Source organism: Rattus norvegicus, chromosome 12, assembly GCF_036323735.1.
Source record: "Rattus norvegicus strain BN/NHsdMcwi chromosome 12, GRCr8, whole genome shotgun sequence".
Taxonomy (NCBI): domain Eukaryota; kingdom Metazoa; phylum Chordata; class Mammalia; order Rodentia; family Muridae; genus Rattus; species Rattus norvegicus.
The window spans coordinates 24,484,538-24,504,965 of NC_086030.1; the positions used below are offsets into that span (position 1 = coordinate 24,484,538).

The following is a 20,428-nucleotide window of genomic DNA, read 5'->3' on the forward strand; positions in this document are numbered from 1 at the left end:
CCAATGAGAAACAAAATTGAAGTGGCTACACATATCTTTAATATTTAGACCAAATACCATTTTTACCTTTTTAGCTATGATTATAAGAGAAGCACCTTGTCACCTGTTGAGTCAAATAATAAGTCAGGGATCTCTCTAAGAGAAACAGCTATCAACTCTTGTATCGAAGAAGCTGAGAAGCTGTTGGCACCTTTAAGATCAGCTTGTGTAGACGCTTAGCCTCTGGGCAGTTTCTCCAGCTAATCTAGACACCTGGCTCCAGGCACAGGGCTCCAAAGGCCTGATTGAAACTGTTTTTTATTCATTTGTTCCTTTTTAAAACGAGTTAAAACCAAGTCAAGGTGTGAATGACCGTCAGATAAAGTTTTTACCATTTTTTCTTTTGAACATGAAACATAAAACATTTAAACAACGAGAAACAAAAACCACAGACATACATTGACAGACATGGGGACATCCTGGTGCACCAGAGACAAACAATAGACAAAGAGGGAAAAAAACAGATGGTGTTCATGGTGACTATCCACTCGAGTGGAGTCGATATGGGCGATGGATTGTCTCAATTCCTGGACTAGTCCACCAACGTGTTGAAACCCAATTCCTGTAAGATACAGAGATATATTATCTGAGCAGCTCGACTGACATTCGCCAATGGTATGGAAGTGAAACACAGCCCTGAATATTTTTACTCACAACCCAATTACATTAACTCCATCAAGCTGTGCACGGGCACTGAGATGTCCTTTTGTTTGATTCTCCTGAATAAATTTTCAGGCAGTCTGCTTCTATCAAATCTGATCAGTATGGCTCTGTAAAGCTGTCGCGTCAGTGCACGGACGCCGCGGCGTCCCGAGAGCCGGCGCCGGAGCTTAAGCACACTTCTTACAGGCACAAAGACAAAATTTTTCTCCCAAAATGCTGTGTTCCTTTTATCTCCTCCCTTCTCCTCACCCGGGGCGTTCTTTCCCCAACCTTTCACTTCTGCATTGGAAGGGCCTGGTGCTTGAGATCAATCAGGATCCTTTTCTCGTTGCAACCTTTCACTACCCTCTGTTTCTGACACTCCGCCGCCTCGCCCTTCCCCCTACACTCTCTGCTTTGCTGTTACAGCTGGGCAGTTCCCACGCGACCTCTGACGCCGTTTGGCGGTAACTAGAAACTCAAAGGTCAATAGAAACAACCCGAGGGCGGCCAGAGCAACCATAAAGGTTCCTGCCGCATACGGCAGAGGACTGAGCTGGAACAGATCAAGGCTAAACATGGTCTCTCAGAGTCTTACCCCCACTCACAGCTTCTGGACTTCTTCCATGAAAGGGAGCCTCCTCTTGGCACCGGTGATGATGTAGCTTTTTTGTGTCCCGGGTTCTTGGCACCAAATGTCCCACGCGTGACTTCTCGCCGGCAAGAAACACGCGGGTACATAGAAATCCTTACTGTGACCAAACTTTATTATGATCTTAAAGAGGAAGCCTTGGCGCGCCAACATGGTGTGCTTATATACACCCTAGCGTGGCACATCCACACCTGATTGGTTGTTTACCCATGATCTCATCAGGCACGCCCCAGAGTGGGCAAAGACCTGGCATGAAGGCACTCTTGCACATGCGCACAGTTAACTTCCTGAAAGGGAGTCGGCTGGCGCGGCGAAGGCTGGCGCCATCTTGTAATGGCGGAGGCTATCCTGACCTTCCACATGGGGCACAGTGGAAGCCAGCGCCATCTAGCGGTGGCGAATGTTATTGCGGCCCTCTACACATTGGTACCACACTGCAGCTATGACACACTGTGCTTGAAGGAACTCTATCAAGCATGGGTCGGAATGGAAAGTTTCTGTGTTCTGTTAGGAGCAGGTCTGCTGACTATCAAAAGTTAAGACAGACTGAACATGGCAAAAAGGAACTATCCTAGAAGAGAACCCAGAGTCCAGAATATCAACATGGCAGGAAATGAGAAAATTAGTGTGTATACTTGGACCTTTCAGGAAAAGCCCAACATGGGCATTAAACATGACATGTTGTCTGTCACTGAATGTAAAGCATGGAGGGAGGGGGGTCAAGTTTCTAGATGAGATGGCAGTGTGCAGGGAATAAGGGAGAGGGGAACCCTAATTCTCAGGCTGTTATTCTCAATATGGACCCTGGTCCTTGCCCCTGTCCCACTGACTTGTATCCTAGACAGAGTCCGCCACTCTCTTAGAGGTCACACATGGGAGAAAAGGGTCAAGACAAATACTGAGAAGGATTTCTTGGAGTGAGACTTTCATTTGCTGGACTGGTTCTTCTTCTGACCTTAAGGTCTACAGGAAAGATGAGCTCTCTGCTGGAAGGATAGGAACAAAGTTTTTCCAGGGGTGTTCACTCACAAGATCTCTTCTGAATTGTGTCCTGTGGAGAAACAGGTTTCTCTGAGAGGTTTTCAGTGATAGAGCTGTGATTTATTGGAAGTAACAGAGGCTATATGAAATTTCCAAAATGATTATTGGTTATAGGATGAATGTACATGATTGGCTTGTGCTGAGGGTCTGAGAGAGCTTCATTTGCATGAAAAGATATTACAGGTTATGGATATGTCTCTATGGCAAAAAAATGAAATTAGACCTGTAATTCGGCCATCTTGTTATTACTTCTTCAATAATGGCAGAGATGGGGGTGGTACACGCTTCTTGGACCTGAATATGCAGACTGGAGAAGGAAGGAACACTCCTAAGTTCTGCTCCTCTCAGAATGTGATTTTCTGGCTTGATCTTAGTATTGCTCTGAACTGGCTCCTTGAATTGTTTTATGTATTATCCCACATTCATTAAAAAGTATTACAAATTCATAAACATACAGAGAACACCAGTTAGGCTCTCATGACCAGAGAAAGACAGGATGACATGGGACCAAAGGAGAGGACATCAGAGCTGACATGGATTCCTAGGATGTATCACACATGATCCTGCATCCAAGTGCTCTCATTCCCATGCAAGAAGTAGGGAGGGTGGTGATATGCAGGGTGGGTCCCCTCAATCACTACTTTGAAGTAACACACCTCCATGGTGAGAGGTCATGGCACCAGGAGGTCTGTTACCTGAGGACTAACAGATGATGTCTCATCAGGAGCCTGTGGGTGATCCTGCCAGGCAGAGGACAATTGTCCACAGTCAGTTTTCTCCATGTACCATTTGAGTCCCCAGGAATCACACCCAGGTCACTGTGTTAGGCAGCATTTCTACTGAGCTCCATATCTCACTGCCATACCCTGATTTGCTGTTCATTAATGTAGCATTTAAAAATACTTCATTTACCATAAACTTATAAAATGTTATGACCATGATGATCGTCTTGAGAAATCCACACAGTTTTTGGTTTTTTTTTTTTTTTTTTTGGTTCTTTTTTTTTTTTTCGGAGCTGGGGACCGAACCCAGGGCCTTGTGCTTCCTAGGTAAGCGCTCTACCACTGAGCTAAATCCCCAGCCCCCACACAGTTTTTTTATACCATGGCTCTCATGGGTATGCACCTAACCAATTAGGCTAGACTAGCTACATGGTCAGCCCCATGCCTCTCCCTGTCTCTTGCTCATGCAGGGTTGGGATGACAAATTCCTGTCATATCCCTGATTTATAGTGTGGCTGCTCCAGATCAACCTCAGGCCCTGCTACCCATGTACACCTCTCTAGCTGAATCATCTCTCTTGCTCCCTTGCCTGCCTCTCATAATAAACTTCCCCAAAGGGGCCCCAACCTTTTGGGATGACAGGTGATCATCTGACAGGTATTTAGGCTATGGTTTGACCAGGCTTGTCCTTAAATTTGTTATGTATTCAAGGATGATCTGAAACTCCTACAGACCCTCCTATCTGTGCCTCTCCTCAGTGGTGAATACAGGTGTGCATAATGCGTATCCTTTGTCTCTCAGCGGACAAAGAACATCATTTTCTGTCCATGACAGGCAAAAACACACTCTACCAGATGACATCTTTGGCTCAGTGAGGTAAGAATGTCCTAGTGGCCATGAGCACTCACCTCCAGATTTAATCTACCTTACCCTGCCTATCAGAGGTCTCTGGGTAGAAGGTCATCTGGTTACTAACCCACCCAAGGAGGGCCTGGACCTGACAAGACTGCCATAAGTCAGCTGCTGGACACCACGTTTTTAATACAGCAGCCTCTGGTGGGTTCTAAGAATGCCAATTACGCCCTGTGCTCAGCTGCACTGCTGCCACCTGCTGGCTCCTTAATCTCAAATCATGAACTATTCTTGGGACAAGAAGTCTGTGGTTTTGGTGTGCACACAGGGCTTTTGCATATCACAGTACCATGGGAAGTGTCAGGTTGCAGGACAGGAATATGAGTGATGCTGAGGGAGTAGCACATGTGTCCCTACCTACCCTACACACCCCAGAATGAATGAGTAAGTATTATTTAAAATATTATAACCCACATTGGTCATGGGCCTACAAGTCTAGATTTGGGAGGAGGAAGACAGAAGCACATGGATCTCATAGAGTTTGAAGCTGTATTGTCTATGTATCCAGATTTTAGACAGCAAATGGAGCAGAGTGAAGACTTGTGTCAAAGAATAAACAAAACTAAAACAAAAACAAATCCAACAACATGACCAATAAATCCCAGCCAAACATACAAAAGTCTATGTATCAAACAAAACACCAAACAATCAAAAACAGAAACAGAAGGTTGATGGTGAACTTGGAGGGTGTTGCTAATTACCATACCTGAGGTTGTCCTCTGGACTTCAATACCTGGGCCCAAACTTACTTGCACACACATGCACCAGATCTCAAACACGTATCATGCAAGGATCCTTTAAAATATGGTCTGTTACAACATATTGCCCATCATCATCCTGACTAAACAAGGCCTCCATAAGATGAGGCTCTGTGATTCTTGACACTCTACTTCCTGACTTTGTTCACAGCATTCAGACTCTCTGACTTTATAACTAATTAACTTATCCCATGACAGCAGGGGGAGAAAACAGGCTCAACCCTTCCTGTTTCTCTGTAGATGATCCAGAGGCTTCCCTCAGATAACACATACTGCAGGTTCTGTGAGCCCAGCAGATACCCTCATAGATGAAAACTGTCCCTGTCTTCTCCATTCTTGTCACCACTTCCTTACACACACACTAATTGATCTCTCTTCCCTAGTGACAACACAAAGATCCAGAGTGTGATCACAAAGTAATCCCCCAGGCTGGTGCCGGGACAGAGTGGAGAAGCTAGAGAGGGTGGGGGAAGGATGGCAGCTGGTGGTGTAGACCTGGTCCTCAGCCTCAGATGAGCTCCTGCCTGCACCCCTGCCCAGGGGAGTCCCCAGGAAGAGACTCTATACTGTGGTCTAAAGGTCCAGTGAGTGGGACTGTGGAAACAGTTCAGTCTGCCCCAACATCTGCTGATAGCCAAGGATAGAGACATTTATAGGTATGTCATCAAGTTTGTGGTCACAGAAACAGAGAAACTCACAGCCCCCTCCTCGGGGTTATTATATTTAGCTTAAAACAAACCAAAATCAAAAGAAATAAATGAACAAAAAACAGGAAAGTGTTAATACCCTAATATGTCGGGAAATTTAGTACGATGCAGCAGCAGGAGATTTTTCTGACTTTAAGGCCAGATTTTTTGTGTACGAAGCAAGTTCCAGGACAGTCAGATGTATGTAATAGAGAAACCCCCTCCTCCAAAACAGAAGAAAACAAAAAGAACATACAAAAACTGAAGTACTGTTAGTCACATTATATTTTATATAAATCTGGAGAGAAGCTAAGTATCATATTCAAGTTCTCCATCTCCAGGGAAAAGGGAGCTAAGTGAGGGTCTTTTCTCATGACACACTTTACTGGTTTCAGTTTTGTTAAGCTTTGCTGTTGATTTAAAGACAGTGTCTCATGTAACCCAGGCTAGCCTAAACTCAAGAAGTACCAAGAATAGCCTCTAATTCTGTGGTTCACAAGCTTCCTAATGCTCTGACATTTCCTCATGTTGGGGTGACTCCAATCATAGAATTGTTTCATTGGTATTTCAGAACTGCAATTTTGCTACAGTTATGATCATAATATAAACATCTGATATTCAGGATATCTGAAATGTGACTCCTGTGAAAATGTTCTCCGAGCTTCAAAGCGGTGGTGACACACAGGTTGAGAATCAATGTTACAATTGGTAATATTGTCAATTGTTGGGATGACAGGAATGGTATGATCCCCAATTTCTTTTAGTCCTTTTTCTTACTGATCAGTTTGGTCTAGAGTACATAAATTCCAAATACGCATCACCAGGGCAGAAGCCAATATCTACTCTCTAGTTGGAACATAATGTTCCCTTTTGGCAGATCAGAGACACAGTCTGCCTAAATGTATACAACCTGAGTTAAGCACATATGTAGAGATGAGAATGTTGACTCTGTAAGTCTTTGCTCTGGGCTTATCTCTGGATTTTCCCTCTTATGCAATAGAAAAGGACCTGAGACGTCACATGACCATTTGAACAAGTGGATTAGGGCCCTTTCTTACAGGTGCATGAGACTCCTTGAGATGACTGGACAGACCAGCATCTTGGCAGCCTTCAGGAATGCCCAATATCACCATGCCCCTTAGAGTTGCAGAGTTCAGTCTCAGGGGCTAGGATGCAGTCACAACCACAGTAGACATCTCACAGCTGTTCCAGGACACTTCACTTTGGCCACATGAGTTTTGGTGACCTCATCATGACCAAACAGCTTCCAAATGACCAAGAAACAGCCCATGGATGATATTCATTGGAGGCTTGTGATTGGAGAACTGGAGCTATTTCCATACCACTTCATTTATGGCTCACTATGGTTGGTAAATCTCTTTAGAGCGTGGCTGTGAAATTCTTCTGTCATGAGAAGCATGGTTTCATTCCTTCTGGATCACTGTGGATGGTTTCCTGTGTACCCACAAATTTTTATTATAAGGTGACCTGCTGACTATCAAATATTAGGACAGACTGGACTTAGGAAAAATTTCCCATTTTAGGAGAGAATCGAGAGTGCAGAATGTCAACATGGAAGGAAATGAGAAAGTGAGGGCATACAGTTGGGCTTGTGAGTAAAGAAAGCTCAACATGGGACCCAAACAAGCCATGCTCTGACACTTGATGTGAAGCATGTGGGGAGGGGTGGGCTCTGGATGAGATGTCAGCATCCAGAGAGTAGGAAGAGGAGAAATCTGATTCTCAGGCTATGGGTTTCAATGAAGACCGTGGCCCTTACATCTATCCCTGTGACCTACACCCTAGACACAGTCTACACTCTCTAAGAAGTGTCAGGAAGGGAAAAGGATAGGGGCTCAGCAGACACACTGAGATGGATTGCTGGGAGTAAGATATTTATTAACAGTGTCAATAACTCCATGAGCAGATAGAGAACAGCACAGTCAGGCTCTCAGGCCCAGAGACACACAGGAGGACCTTGGTTCCAAGGGGAGGGTATCCGAGCCCCTATGGCAGAAGTGGGGGTTATCCAAGAATGATTTTCACAGGAGAATCCAGCAGCCATTAGCTCTGACTCCCAGCGAGAAGACATGGAAGGCTGTGGGATGCAGGGTGTGTAATCACCAACAATTATTTTGATGTAAACTTGCCTCCCTGGTGAGAGATCCTACCACTGGGGAGCGTGTTATTTAAGGAATAAAAGATTATTTGTCACCATGATCTGGTGGCTAACCATGAGACACAGATGACAGTGTTCTCTGTGTACCATTTGGGTCCCCAGAAATCATTCCCAGGTTACTGGGCTAGGCAGCAGACTCCATTTCCCACTGAGCTATCTCACTGGCATATACTACTTTTCTTCCTTCGTGTGTAATTTAAAATATTTCAGATAAAATCAATTTGGAAAATGTTATGTCCATGATTTATCACCTTGAGCAATCCCCCCTTGTTTTTAAAGACACACTCTTTCACAGGCCAGAAACTCACCCGTTGTTCTAGACTAGGTGTTCACCCAATCTGTCTCTGCCTGTCTCTTGCTTGACCAGGGCTGGGATTGCAAATTCCTGCCACATCACTGGGTGCGAGTTCCTGATCCATCAAACTCAGGTCCCCCTACCCCTGTGCCATGCGTTTCTGACTGAATCATCGCTCTGGCTCCCTTCCATGCCTCTCATAATGAACTCCCCATCAGCTCCTCTTCTGTCCCTTGAGATGACAGGCACTCACCTTACTAGGATTTAGTCTTTATTTTGCTGGCCTGTAGGAGAAGAAACTATGTCAGTGGGTCAGCCACGCTGGTTCTCATTCCTGCCTCTCACCTGTTCTCTGTGTGCAGACAACAGGAGGGGATGAGGGCATCACACATGTCTCCTACATCCAGGTAGGCACAGGTCTGAGAATCAACAGGACCTGACACCAGGAGTTTGCCTAATTTCTTTACAACACAGCATGTCAGATGACTACTAGTGAACTCACCCATTTCCTGTCTCCCTTTCTGTCCTTTTCCCTGCTCTGCTTTCTTGACACATCTATGCCTTCTCTGCTCTGCACTCACTGTGTCTCCCTCTTGCCTCCCTGAAACCTTGCTTTCTAGCTGTCCCTCTCAGTGTAGACTGCTGAATCCTGCAGTTTCAGACTCAGGGATTTAATCCCGGTCAGACTTCTGCGGTCGTTCAGGCTGCTGCTCTTCCACCTCTCAGTTCTTCTACTTACAGGAACACAGGGCAGAGCCTGTCTGAAACAGTGGGATGCACATTTAAATGTTCATTTGTAAACTTCCATTACACTCCACCATCTATGCATCTCTATCCATATCCTGCAGTCCCAACGGCTTTAAATCAGCTTTGATCTCAGTTCACATGTAGGTCTTGTGTTGGGTGTACAAGATATTTGGAGCCCAGTGGCCTACAGCTTGCTATGTAACTGTAGATAGACTTGAACCCCTGATTCCCTTCTCTGGATTTCACAAGAGCTGGAATTTTTTGTCCCCCATTGTGTCCCCATTTTTATTTCTTAGAGTACCCATGAATATTTGAAGACAATTTATTTATACAAACATGTAATGGGATTTTGCAAAAGGACACTGTATTTTCCAGTGTGTGTGTGTCTGTTTGTGTGTTGTGTATGTATGTGTGTGTGTTGCAGGGACATAACGTATAAAATTTTCTGTTCTGCCAATATGCTTGAATTTAGAGTACTTCCCTAATCTTTTTATAAAATTTACTTTGAACAGAGGATAACCACATGTGAATATTTGCAAATGTGAACACTCATGTGCTGCTGGAGGACAACCTTGGGCATTTTCCTTTAGGAGCTGTCCTCTCTGGATTGTGAGACAGGTCAGTCATTGGTCTCACCCAGTAGATAAGGTTGGCAGCACAGGGAGACTCAGGTATTCCAGCGCATCAGCCTGTCCTAGCATCTCACAACTCTTTATATGACTCCTGGGATGATGCTCATGTGACTGTTTGTGGAAAAATCACTTCAACTGAGACACTCCAATGGGTGTTTCATGATTTCACTGAGGAGGGTGAGATTTCTAGTGTCCAACTCTTGCTTGTTGTAGTGTTAAGTTCTCCATACACATTTCTTTCTCTTTCTGTGTCCCTTAATTTCCACTTTAGTTACACATGCCCAACTCAAAGAGGTGTCTCTACTTATACATATCACTTCCTGTAACATGTTATCTGCAAAAGCTGGTCTACCCTCGTTTCTTCTACAGCAGACACAGTTCTTCCAGATGAACAGTCAGCCCCTGAGGTTCCTGCGTGCCTACTTGAATTCCGTAGGAGCAGGCGCTGTGTTCATCTGCATTTGCTCCTCTGATTTCCAGATGGTCAGGAAGGACAGCAGGCTCCATGCACTTCTTGAGGAGTTCAGGCAAATTTCCCTCCTTCTGTTCTCTTTTCTGTTCCCTGCCCTTCTCCATCTCCCACAGCTAAGAACACTCCCCATGGGGAAGCTCATGTGAGGCCTCTCCTGAACCACTTACCTTTGTTTCCACCACAGGAAGATCACCCATCCATAGAGGGGGATGATGACCACAACTTTGGACACGACCATCCCAACCATGGCTCCCAAGTTCAGCAGTGAAGGAGTCCTCTGGCCCCTTGTGTCCTCCAGGCCAGTTGTGGGGACTGCAGAGGGGATGATGGAGGGGCTCCCCGGGGTAGTAATGAGAGCTGTGGAGAGATGAGAAGTGAGAACATCCTCCATGGATGAAGTGAGGAATGGGTGAGTGTCACACCTTGTCTCCTCGGTTGGATGTGGGATTAAGAAGAGCTGTTAGAAGGTCACACAAGGAAGGGAACACATGCTTAAGGCTGAGACTCCAGAAGAGTAAGCTCAGATGCACAGTCCCGAACTGTCATGGCTGTGTGTTCACTAATTTTCATTGGCTCACAAGTAACTGAGTTAGAAAAATTCAGCAATATTCTTTCCACATAAATGTATGTAACACACAGATAGGCTTAGTTCACAGTGAGTTTGCTGCCTAGACCCAAGAACCTGAGTTTGGTCCCCAATATCAATGTCAAGAACCTGGTGAAGTGTGCATGACCCTTGCTCCTAGCCCAAGAGACAGAGGCAGGCAGAGCGCTGTGAGTGGATAGGTAACCTGGTCTATGTGCCTAGTTCATGTCTAACAGAGCCAAGGGAACTATAATCCTAGAGCTGAGGAAGTGGAGACAGACTTGTCTCCGTGGCTCACTGGCCTGCCAACCTAGCCTCCATGGGAAACTTAAACCAGTGAGAGAGCTAGTCCTCCAAAGTAAGGTGGATGAGATCTTAGGATCTCCTCTAGCCACTACAGACATAAACATATGTATACAGACACACACACACACACACATACACACACACACACACACACACACACACACACACACATCTGCCTTTAGAGATCCACATGTTCATACACACTGAATAAACCAAAATGTGTAAAAGAAAAAACACAATTTTAGATTTATGTGTGCAGCTCTGTTTAGGGCAGAATACATTCCTATGCTTTACACACATAACTGAGAAAATTTTTACCAATATTTACCTATTTGTGAATTCTCCCAGGGGTTCTTGACCTGTGCATCATTTTCCATCGTGGATTATATATCAGGTATCATACATTTAAGGTATTTCATTGTGATTCATAAAAACAAGATAATTAAAGATATGAACTAGCAATGATATACTTTTAGGCATGTGGGTCCCCCTGAACATGAAAAAATGTATAAAAGATTTGCAGCTTTAGTAAATTAGAGAATGACTCAACTAGACACATACATAAAATGGCTGATTTCTCTCTAAGTCCAGGCAGCGGCTATCAAACTCTACTAGAGGTCAACATTGTAGCTATAACCTGTACAGATAACTGCTCTGTGCACATCCTCTCATAGTTTGGCTTAGGAGAGTCAAGAGGCACCTCCGGATGTTGTGGCACACACTGTACTGTCCACACTCAGGAGGCAGAGGCAAAGCAGATTGGTGTGAGTTCAAGACCAGATGGGTCTATATACTGAGTATTGGAAAAGCTAGGGCTACAAGCTGAGAAACTGATATAAAATAAATAAACAAGATAGAAAGAAAACAGGAAATAAAGAAGTACTCACATTAAAAAAAGTAGGGTTGTGGGGAGCAGCAGAGAAAGGAGGAAGGAAACAATGCAGCAACACACAGGACCCAGATTCTCTTGGTTCCTATGCAGAAACACAACTCACTACAAAGGGCTCAGGGCTCCCAATCCAGGGGACTCCAGTTCCTTCAGCATCAAAGGGGCTGGAGTGATCAGAAGACAGAGCAGCCACATCATGGAAATGGAAACACTGTCTTAATCAATCATTTTCTAATGATTGAAGAGACTGGGGAGAGAAGATAGGTGTGTCCTGGGCAACTATGAGGTGAAATGAGGGACTATGGTGACATGTAGCAGTTACAGTTAGACATGAGAACACCAGAACATCCAATGGCCCCTACTCTATGTTCTGTGCTGACATTGGAGCTATGTGAAGATGCAGCACAGAGGTACCAACTAGAGCCCTGCCATAGAAACAAGAGAGTCGGCTCCATCCTGGAGAATTATATTCACCTTGAGGTCACGGGCAAAAGAGGGCAGGACTGTAGTTAGTTTTGGGACAATAAGGGTGTGAACTATGGGGTACTGAAGCCTAGAGTCCACTCTGATTGTGTCTGAGCAGAGGATGACAGACATAGGAAGCAGCAAAGACTTCTCCCAACTGCAAGGAAAGATGCTGGTGGCAGATGTTTGGGTGGAACTGAGGGAAAGGAATATGAAAAGAAGCTCAGACTTGTGGACCCTGATGTGATATCTAGGGAACCAGGAAGCCACAGGTGTCAAAGCCTGAGCCATGGTGACTCACCATGAATGATGAGTTGGGTGCCAGGGATTGACTGCCACGACTTCATGCCTTCTGTTGTTCTGAGAAAAACTCGGCTGAAGTATGTGGCCTGGTCATTCTCCTTCAGGTTCAGGATTCTGAGGACTCCAGATGTCTGACCCTGTGTCCAATTCATGATGAGCCGGCCCTTAAAATGCTCATGAATGAAAGGCTGGGTGGAGTTGTAGATGAATTCCCCATGGAAGACCTTCCATCTCCAGGCTATTCTCATCTGCGGATCCTTGGCCAACTCCCAGGGGAAGTAGAAAGAGAAGGGGATCTCGATGGAGCCGCTCTGGACTCCAGAGAGGACAGCTGGTTGGTCGACACCATAGTCATACTTTTTTGGATATCCTGCTGAATTCCCTGGGAAGGACAAGGAGAATCTGAAGCCACTGCAGGGATTTAAAGGACAACCCTGAGCATCCTGAACCTTCATCTGAAGGGAGGGGTGGGACACAGGGCAGGACTGTCCCTATGGCTGCAGGGACAGCAAAAAGAGGGAAGGGTTGCTCACTCTGAGTGTTGAGCTCTCTTAGGAAAGAGAGACCTGGCTGGCTCCTCTACCAGACACTGGACACAAGACACCCACTTTTCCCAGCCACTCTGTCCCCTCCTCTGGTTCAGTCCCTGCTAGTGAGGTCCCCACCACTCACCAGTGTGCAGACATGCCGCCGACAGCAAAAGAAGGAGGATCCGAGCCATAGCCAGATTCTGTTCAGGAAGTGAGACCAGCAGGGCCGTCAGGAAGTCGAGGATGCCCTGACTAGGGACACTGGGGCACTCAGCAGTCCAGAGAGAATCAGGGTAAATAAAAACACATGCTCAGACATTCTCCAGGGGAAGACTGAGTTGAGCACGGCCATCTCTACCTCCTTGTGGCCAGCAACTTCCTTTACTGATCTGGCTGCTTCTTTTCCGATGTTGCAAAAGATCCTCCCTTGTGGTTACTGACAACATGGCAGTGTTCTTGGACCCAGTCCCCACTTTTGGTTGGGAGTCATATCCTAGCCCTTGGCATAGCTGGTTCTCCTCTCTTCCACCTTGACTGTCTACCTTATCTACACTATTCCATTTCCTAAGTGACTTGTAATCTCTCTGCCCCTTTCCTCTATATTTCTTCTATCCCTCCCCCTCCTCAATCTCTTTTGTATTGTGTCCACCACTGTTGCAGTAAAAAAAATTTTTAAAATAGTTTCTTTTATACCACATTAGTGTCAGCCCATAGGGCCACAAGGCATCTGTTGGATATTTTCATTTCAGTCAACAAAGCATCTCACACACTATGTTCCATCCCATATCACACTGCCGATGGCTAATCTCTGCACCTAGCAACAATCTCTCCACCCATCTAGTTCCCAAGACAGGTTGACACGGTGCTGGACGTACACATCCCGATTCCATGGTAGCCCAGTGTGTACAGTCACCACACAATCTCTTGAACTCAATTAATTCACCACATGAAAGAACACACAACACAATAACCTCTGATCCAATTGATAAGATATAAATGTCCACCTAAATAAGATATAATTTGCTCATCTAGACACATAAAATCCTGTACACATCCATCCCTTAAGAATAGTCATAACAACTGGTAAATGTGGAAAAATCTCAACCTCCGCCTCCACGTTCTCTTGGCTGCCCTCCCTCCCACTCCAGTCTTCTCCTCCTCTAAAACTTTTCTCCTACCAAGCCTTCCTTTTTATCTAATTGCAGGACTCATTCTATCCTATACCTGCCTTCACCTGCATAATGACATCAACCTATATTTCACCCTTTCTGTCTAATTAAAAAAAATTTCTCTCAAATATAAGCTGAGCACAACTATTATCATTTTGTAAACTAAAAGCATAAAATATACCTGTATGTGTGTCTATGTGTGTGTGTGTGTGTGTGTGTGTGTGTTTCTGTGTGTCTGTCTTTGTGTGCATGTATTGGTTTATGCATGTTGAAGCTAGAGGAGAGTCTAAGGTCTCATCCTCCTCATTTTTTGCATCAGGCTCTCTCACTGACTCCAAGTTTCCTGTGGAGGCTAGTTGTCTGGCCAGTGAGCTATACAGACAAGGCTGTCTGCACTTCTTCAGTCCTAGGATCACAGATCGCTCAGCTCTGTTTGGTGTGGAACTAGACACATAGACCAGGCAAACTGTCCACTCACAGAGCGCTGCCTGCCTCTGTCTCTTTTGCTAAGATTAAAGGTCTTGCTGGCCTCTTTATATGAACACTAGAGATCAAATCTGGTTCCAAAGCCCAAGCAGCAAACTCACTATGAACTGATCATATCTGTATGCTACATACAATTATGTACAAAAAAAATCACTGGCTTTCTTTTCTGTGACCCATTGAAAATCTGTGGACACACAGCCAGGACAGTTATGGACTGTGCATTATAGCTTACTTTCTAATAGTCTCAGCCTTAAGCATATGTTTCCTTCCCTGTGTGAACTTCTAAGAGATGTTCCCCATCCCACATCCCACAGAGGAGACAGGATGTGACACTCACCCATCACTCCCTCATCCAGCGAGGGTCCACTCACTTCTCAACTCTCCCCAGCATTCAGCACCACCATGAGGAACCCCTTCATCATCCCCTATGCACTCAAGACAATTGGCCTGGAGGACAGAGTAGGCCAGATAAACCCTTCACTGCTGATCCTGGGATCCATGGTTGGGAAGGTCATGGCCAAAATTGTGGTCATCATGTCCTTTAGATGATCTTCCTGTGGTGGAAGCAAAGGTAAGTGGTCCAGGACAGGCCTCACATGAGCTTCTCCTCAGGTAGTGTTCTCAGCTGTGGGAGATGGAGAAGAGCAGGGAAGAGTAAAGAGAACAGAAAGAGGAAAATGAGCCGGAACTCCTCAAGAATTGTATCCCTGGGACCTGCTGTCCTTCCTGACCACCTGGAAACTAGAGGAGCAAGTGCAGATGAACACAGAGCCTGCTCTTAAGGAATTCAAGGAGGCACCAGGAGCCTCAGGGGCTGACTGCTCATCTGGAAAGAGCTGTGGCTGTTAAAGAAGATCTGAGGGTAGACCAGCACAGTCAGACAACATGTTACAGGCAGTGATAGCTATAAAAAGGGACACCTCTTGAGTTGGGCATCTTGAGTGAGACTAAAATGGAAATTAAAAGCATGGTGTGTAATAGAATCACAAACAGTCAGAAATGTGGAGGGAGATCTTAAAACTACAAGAATCAAAAAAAAAAATGTTGGACACTAGAAACCTAACACTCCTGAGCAAAATTACAAAGCACCATCTGAACTTTTGGCTCAGTTGAAATGTTTGTTCCACAAACAGGGATATGGGCATCATCCCAGGAGCCATATAAAGAGTTGTCAGATGATTGGGCAGTCAAAGACACTAGCATTGCTGGGGCTCAATGAGCTGCCAGCCTTATATAGTGGGTGAGACCAATGACTGACCTGTCTTACAATCAAGAGAGGACACCTCTCAAAGGGCAATGCCCAAGGTTTTCCTCTATCATCCACATGTGTGTACATATGCAAATATGCACATGTGGAAACAAACTGGGCATAGTAAAGTTTTTAAAACATTAGGGAAATACTAAAAGCATAAGTATATTTGCAGAATGGAAAATTCTATACATTATCTCCTTACAACACAAAAACACTAAAAATACAATGCAGTTCAGTTTTGAATTCCAATTGCATTTTTATAAAATTAAATGTTTTGTCTCCTAAAACTCGTAAGTATTTTAAGAAAGAGTAATGGTTACAAATTGGGGGACGCCATAATCCCAGCACTAGGGAAGGGAAGGGAGGAGGATCAGGAGTTCAAGGACATCAGCAGTTACAGCAAGCTGTAGAACAATGTACTCCACTGAACACACAGCACAAGAGCCAAGAATGAACTGAGGTCAGAGCAGATTTAAAGCCGTGGGAACTAGAAGACTACAGGATAAGGATACAGATGCATAGATGCTGGCCTGTAACAGAAGTTTACAAATAAACATTTAAATGTGCATCCCACTGTTTCAGACAGGCTTTGCCCTCCACTACTATAAGTAGAAGAGCTGAGAGGTAGAAGATCAGACAGCAGAAGTCTGACTGAGCTTCAGATCCTGAGACTAAATCTGCAGAGTGGTAGCACCCTGCATCAAGAGGGAGAGTTAGAGATTCAGATTCCAGGGAGGCAAAGGGGACACATGGTGTGTACAGAACAGAGAAAGCAGAGATGTGTCAAAAGCTTAGAGCAGGGGGAAGGAAGGGAAGGGAGAAGGAAGGGAAATGAGTCAGTACACTAGTAGGCATTGCTCTGACTTGCTGTGTTGTACAGATCAGCTGACCAATACCCTCAGGTCCTGGTGACTCTTAGTCCAGTCCCTGCCTGGCTGTAGCAGAGCTGTTTGCTGCCCTGGTCCCCTCCTGTTGTATGAACACAGAGATCAGCTGAGAGTCAGGACTGAGAACCAGCATGGCTGACAAACTGACACAGTATCTCCTCCTACAAGCTAGCAGAGTAAAGTCTAATCCCCAGCCAGGTGAGCACATGTGATCTCAAGGGACACTGAGGAAATGTTGGGAAGTTTATTATGACAGACATGCAAGGGAGCCAGAGGGAGGATTCAGTCAGAAAAGCATGGGACATGGGTAGGAGGACCTGAGTTTGATCCCGAGACTACATGTTACAACCCAGGGATATGCCAGAAATTTGCAATCGCAGCCCCGTCCAAGAAAGAGACAGGAAACAGATTCATCAATTGGCGGTCCGTGTAGTCTAGCCTATTGATGAGTTTCAGGCCAAAGAAAGATCATGTCTTTAAAAACAACAGGGATTCCTCAAGGTGATAAATCAGTTGGAGCACTGGTTCTCAACCTGTGAGTCCTTACCTCTTTGAGAGTAGAAAGAAGTTTTCACAAGGGTTGCATAACAGATATCCTGCATATCAGATGTTTATATTAAGATCATAATCGTCACAAAGCCACAGTCATGAAATAGCAATGAAACACTTTTATGGGTGGAGTCACCCCAACATGAGGAAATTATGACGCTTATGAGAACCCAGCATTATGAAACTTGAGAAACACTGAAACTGAAGCTATACTTAGCACCGCTTGAGTTTGAGGCCCCCTCAGTTACAGGAGACTTTGTCTTGAAACCAACAGCAAAGCCAACTCAAACTTCAAATAACACAGAGAGGTCATGGAGAAAGATCATCTGTTGGTTCCCTTTCTGTTGAGGATGGAGAACTTGAAGATGATACCAGTTTCCTCTTCAGATTTACATAAAAATTGTGAATATCAATACTTTAGAGTATGTTATTTGTTTGTTCTTGTCTTCTTTTTGTTTTTGAAAAAGGGGTCTTTCTGCTCTATAGATCCGACTGTGCTAGACCTTGCTTTGTCGACCAAGTCAGGCCTCAAATTCAGAGATGCGACGGCTGCTGTATCCTCCAAAATGGGATGAAGTGTTCCACTACCATGCCTGGTTTATTAGTAGTTTTCAGTTTCTTTTATGGGGTTGCTTATGGTTGTTTTGTTTTTAAGCTACATACCTAGCACTAACACAGCGAGAAGTGAAAGTCTCTCTGTTTCTGTGACCACAAACTAAATGATTCATTTATAAATGCCTCTGTCCTTGGCTATCGGCAGAAGTTGGCAAACGTCATACCAGAGGAGATTGGGCTAGTCCCCCAATCCCACTCACTTGGCCTTTAGGACACAGTGTAGACCCACTTCCTGGTGACTCCTTTGGACAGGGTGACAGGGGGTGCTCATGCTGAGGCTGGGCAGCAGATGAGGAAGAGGAAGATGATGACGTCATCCTAGGGAGAAACACGAGGTCAGATGGCAGCAGGCAGCTGTGCTATTGTAAAGCTTCAGCTGCAACCTGAGCTTCCTGTCTGCACCTCCAGCCATCATCCTTCCTCCACCCTCTCTAGCTTCTCCACTCTACTCAGCCCACAGTCTGAGTAGGGTACTTTGAGTTTCCTTGAAGTCTGTGTGTTGTCACTAGGGAAGAGAAATCAAGAAGTGTGTAGGTAGGTGGTGTGACACAAGTGGAGAGGAGAAAAGTAGGACACCATCCTACTTTTCGTCTGAGGTTATCTGTTGGGTCAGGGCCCACAGAGCCTGCAGTATGTGTTATCTGAGAGATGTTTCTCCAATGGGAGTGGTCAGAGAGGAATAGGAAGCCTTGAGCCTGTTCTCTCTCATCACTGTCATGGGATAATCAATTCGGGCATAAAATCAGATACTCTTAGTACTGTGGACTTGTCAGAAAGTGGACTCTTAAAAGTCACTGATGCTGGTCTGAGGGAGGCCATGTTTGCTCAGGATGAAGACTGGGGAAAGTTGTGGAAGCTGATCAGCTGTCAAAGGTGCCTTGAATGATCTCTGTCTCTGTCTCTCTGTATGTGTGTGTGAGAAAGAGACAGAGAGAGAAAAAGAGAGAGAGAATGTGTGAGTGTGTGTTTCTATGAGTGTGTGAGTGTATATGTGTGAGTGTGTGTATGTGTGTATGTGTGTGTGTGTGTGTGAGAGAGAGAGAGAGAGAGAGAGAGAGAGAGAGAGAGAGAGATCCTATGTGCACACTCAGGTTCATGCATATATAAGTGTGTGTTCAGATATATAGAGTCCAGAGGACATCCTCGTTCATTATGATTAGGGACACCACCCTATTGGACTATCAACCTTTGGTTTCTGTGCTTGGTTTCCTGCCATTTTGATATGTGGGATTTTGTTGTTGTTGTTGTTGTTGTTGTTGTTGGTTTGGTTTGGTTTGGTTTGATTTTCTTGGTTTTGGTTTTCTTGTTTTTTGTTTGTTTGGTTTGGTTTAGATTTTTTTCTTTTCTTTTCTTCTTTTTTTTTTTTTTTTTTTTTGGAGCTGGGGATCGAACCCAGGGCCTTGCACTTGCTAGGCAAGTGCTCTACCACTGAGCTAAATCCCCAACCCCTAGATTTTTTTTTGAGACAAATTTTTACTATGTAGTGTTGCTGCCCTGAAACTAAATGCATAGACCATACTGGCTTCAAACTCAGAGAGATTCATTTGTCTCTTCCCATAGCAGGGTTCACATAGAAATTCAATTGAGTCCAAAACATGAAACTAGGACAGACCCATGACTCAGGATTAAGGAGCCAGTAGGTGACAGCAGTGGAGCAGGGCACAAGGGGCAGCTGGGATCCTGTAGAACTCACCAGGGCCTGTTGTGTAAAAATACTGAGGCTTAGCACATGGCATATGAGAGCCTCGTCATGTCCACCCCCTTCTTGCATGAGTTAGCAATCATGTTTGCCCAGAGGCCCCAAAAAGTAAAGGAAAGGCTGATGAAATCTAGAGGTGAGGACTCAGGACCAGGAGGCCATCGTCACAGACCTCACTGCAGCTAAGAATGTGGTTCATGTGGTAGAGCTGGACTGGCATGCACAGAAGCAAACATTTTATGTCCTACAGGAGATAAAGGGGCATGATGGTGCTCACCTGTAATCCCTGCTCATGGGAAGTCCAGGCAGGAGGACCTGTAGACTTTCATTGTCATCTTTAGATAAATAAAAAGTTCAAGGACAGCTTGGGCTACTTGAGATAAAACTTAAACACATACACACACACACACACACACACACACACACACACACACACACAATTCTTTGTGACAAGGACCACAGCCCTAGGACTTCCAACACATCCCAAAGGTCCTGTGCCTCAGTGTCTCCAAGGGTAGTATGGATATGTGCAGCTGGCAGGGAGGCCATGAGAGATTGTTTCTGGCTCAGGACAATGTATCTGAGGACCACAGGAACACAAGTAGGACAGAGAAGCAGGCATGAGGGCGGGCAGCCTACATAGCCAGCTTCAGGGAAACATGGACAAGGCAGCCTATGCCAGGAAAGTAAGGAAATGGGATGATGCCTCTGCACATGCTACTCAGAGATAATAATGTCACTTCCTCTGATACAATCATGTCTTCCTGCCCTTCAGGGAGCTGATGTCACTGTGTCCTGGGGAAGGGTAGGATGAACCTCCATAGAACAAGCGCTGAGGCCCCCACAGCCTCTGCTCCCACCTCTCATGTCTTCACCCAAGTCACAGGCCAGCTGTGTCCACTGTCAGACATGTCC

The 20,428-nt window shown here is 45.2% G+C and overlaps 1 protein-coding gene across 1 annotated transcript; it reads right to left on the reverse strand.

The window, feature by feature from the left end:
- Nucleotides 1–1,245: 1,245 nt before the first annotated feature.
- Pilrb2l7 (paired immunoglobin like type 2 receptor beta 2 like 7) lies at nt 1,246–13,486 on the reverse strand. Its single transcript, XM_063271774.1, has 4 exons — nt 12,999–13,486; nt 12,325–12,708; nt 9,945–10,134; nt 1,246–2,384 (listed from the first exon to the last, which is right to left on the reverse strand). Exons 1-4 carry the CDS (start codon nt 13,045–13,047, stop codon nt 2,297–2,299), a joined length of 711 nt encoding a protein of 236 aa, XP_063127844.1. The 5' UTR covers nt 13,048–13,486; the 3' UTR covers nt 1,246–2,296.
- Between the last annotated feature and the right edge of the window lie 6,942 nt (nt 13,487–20,428).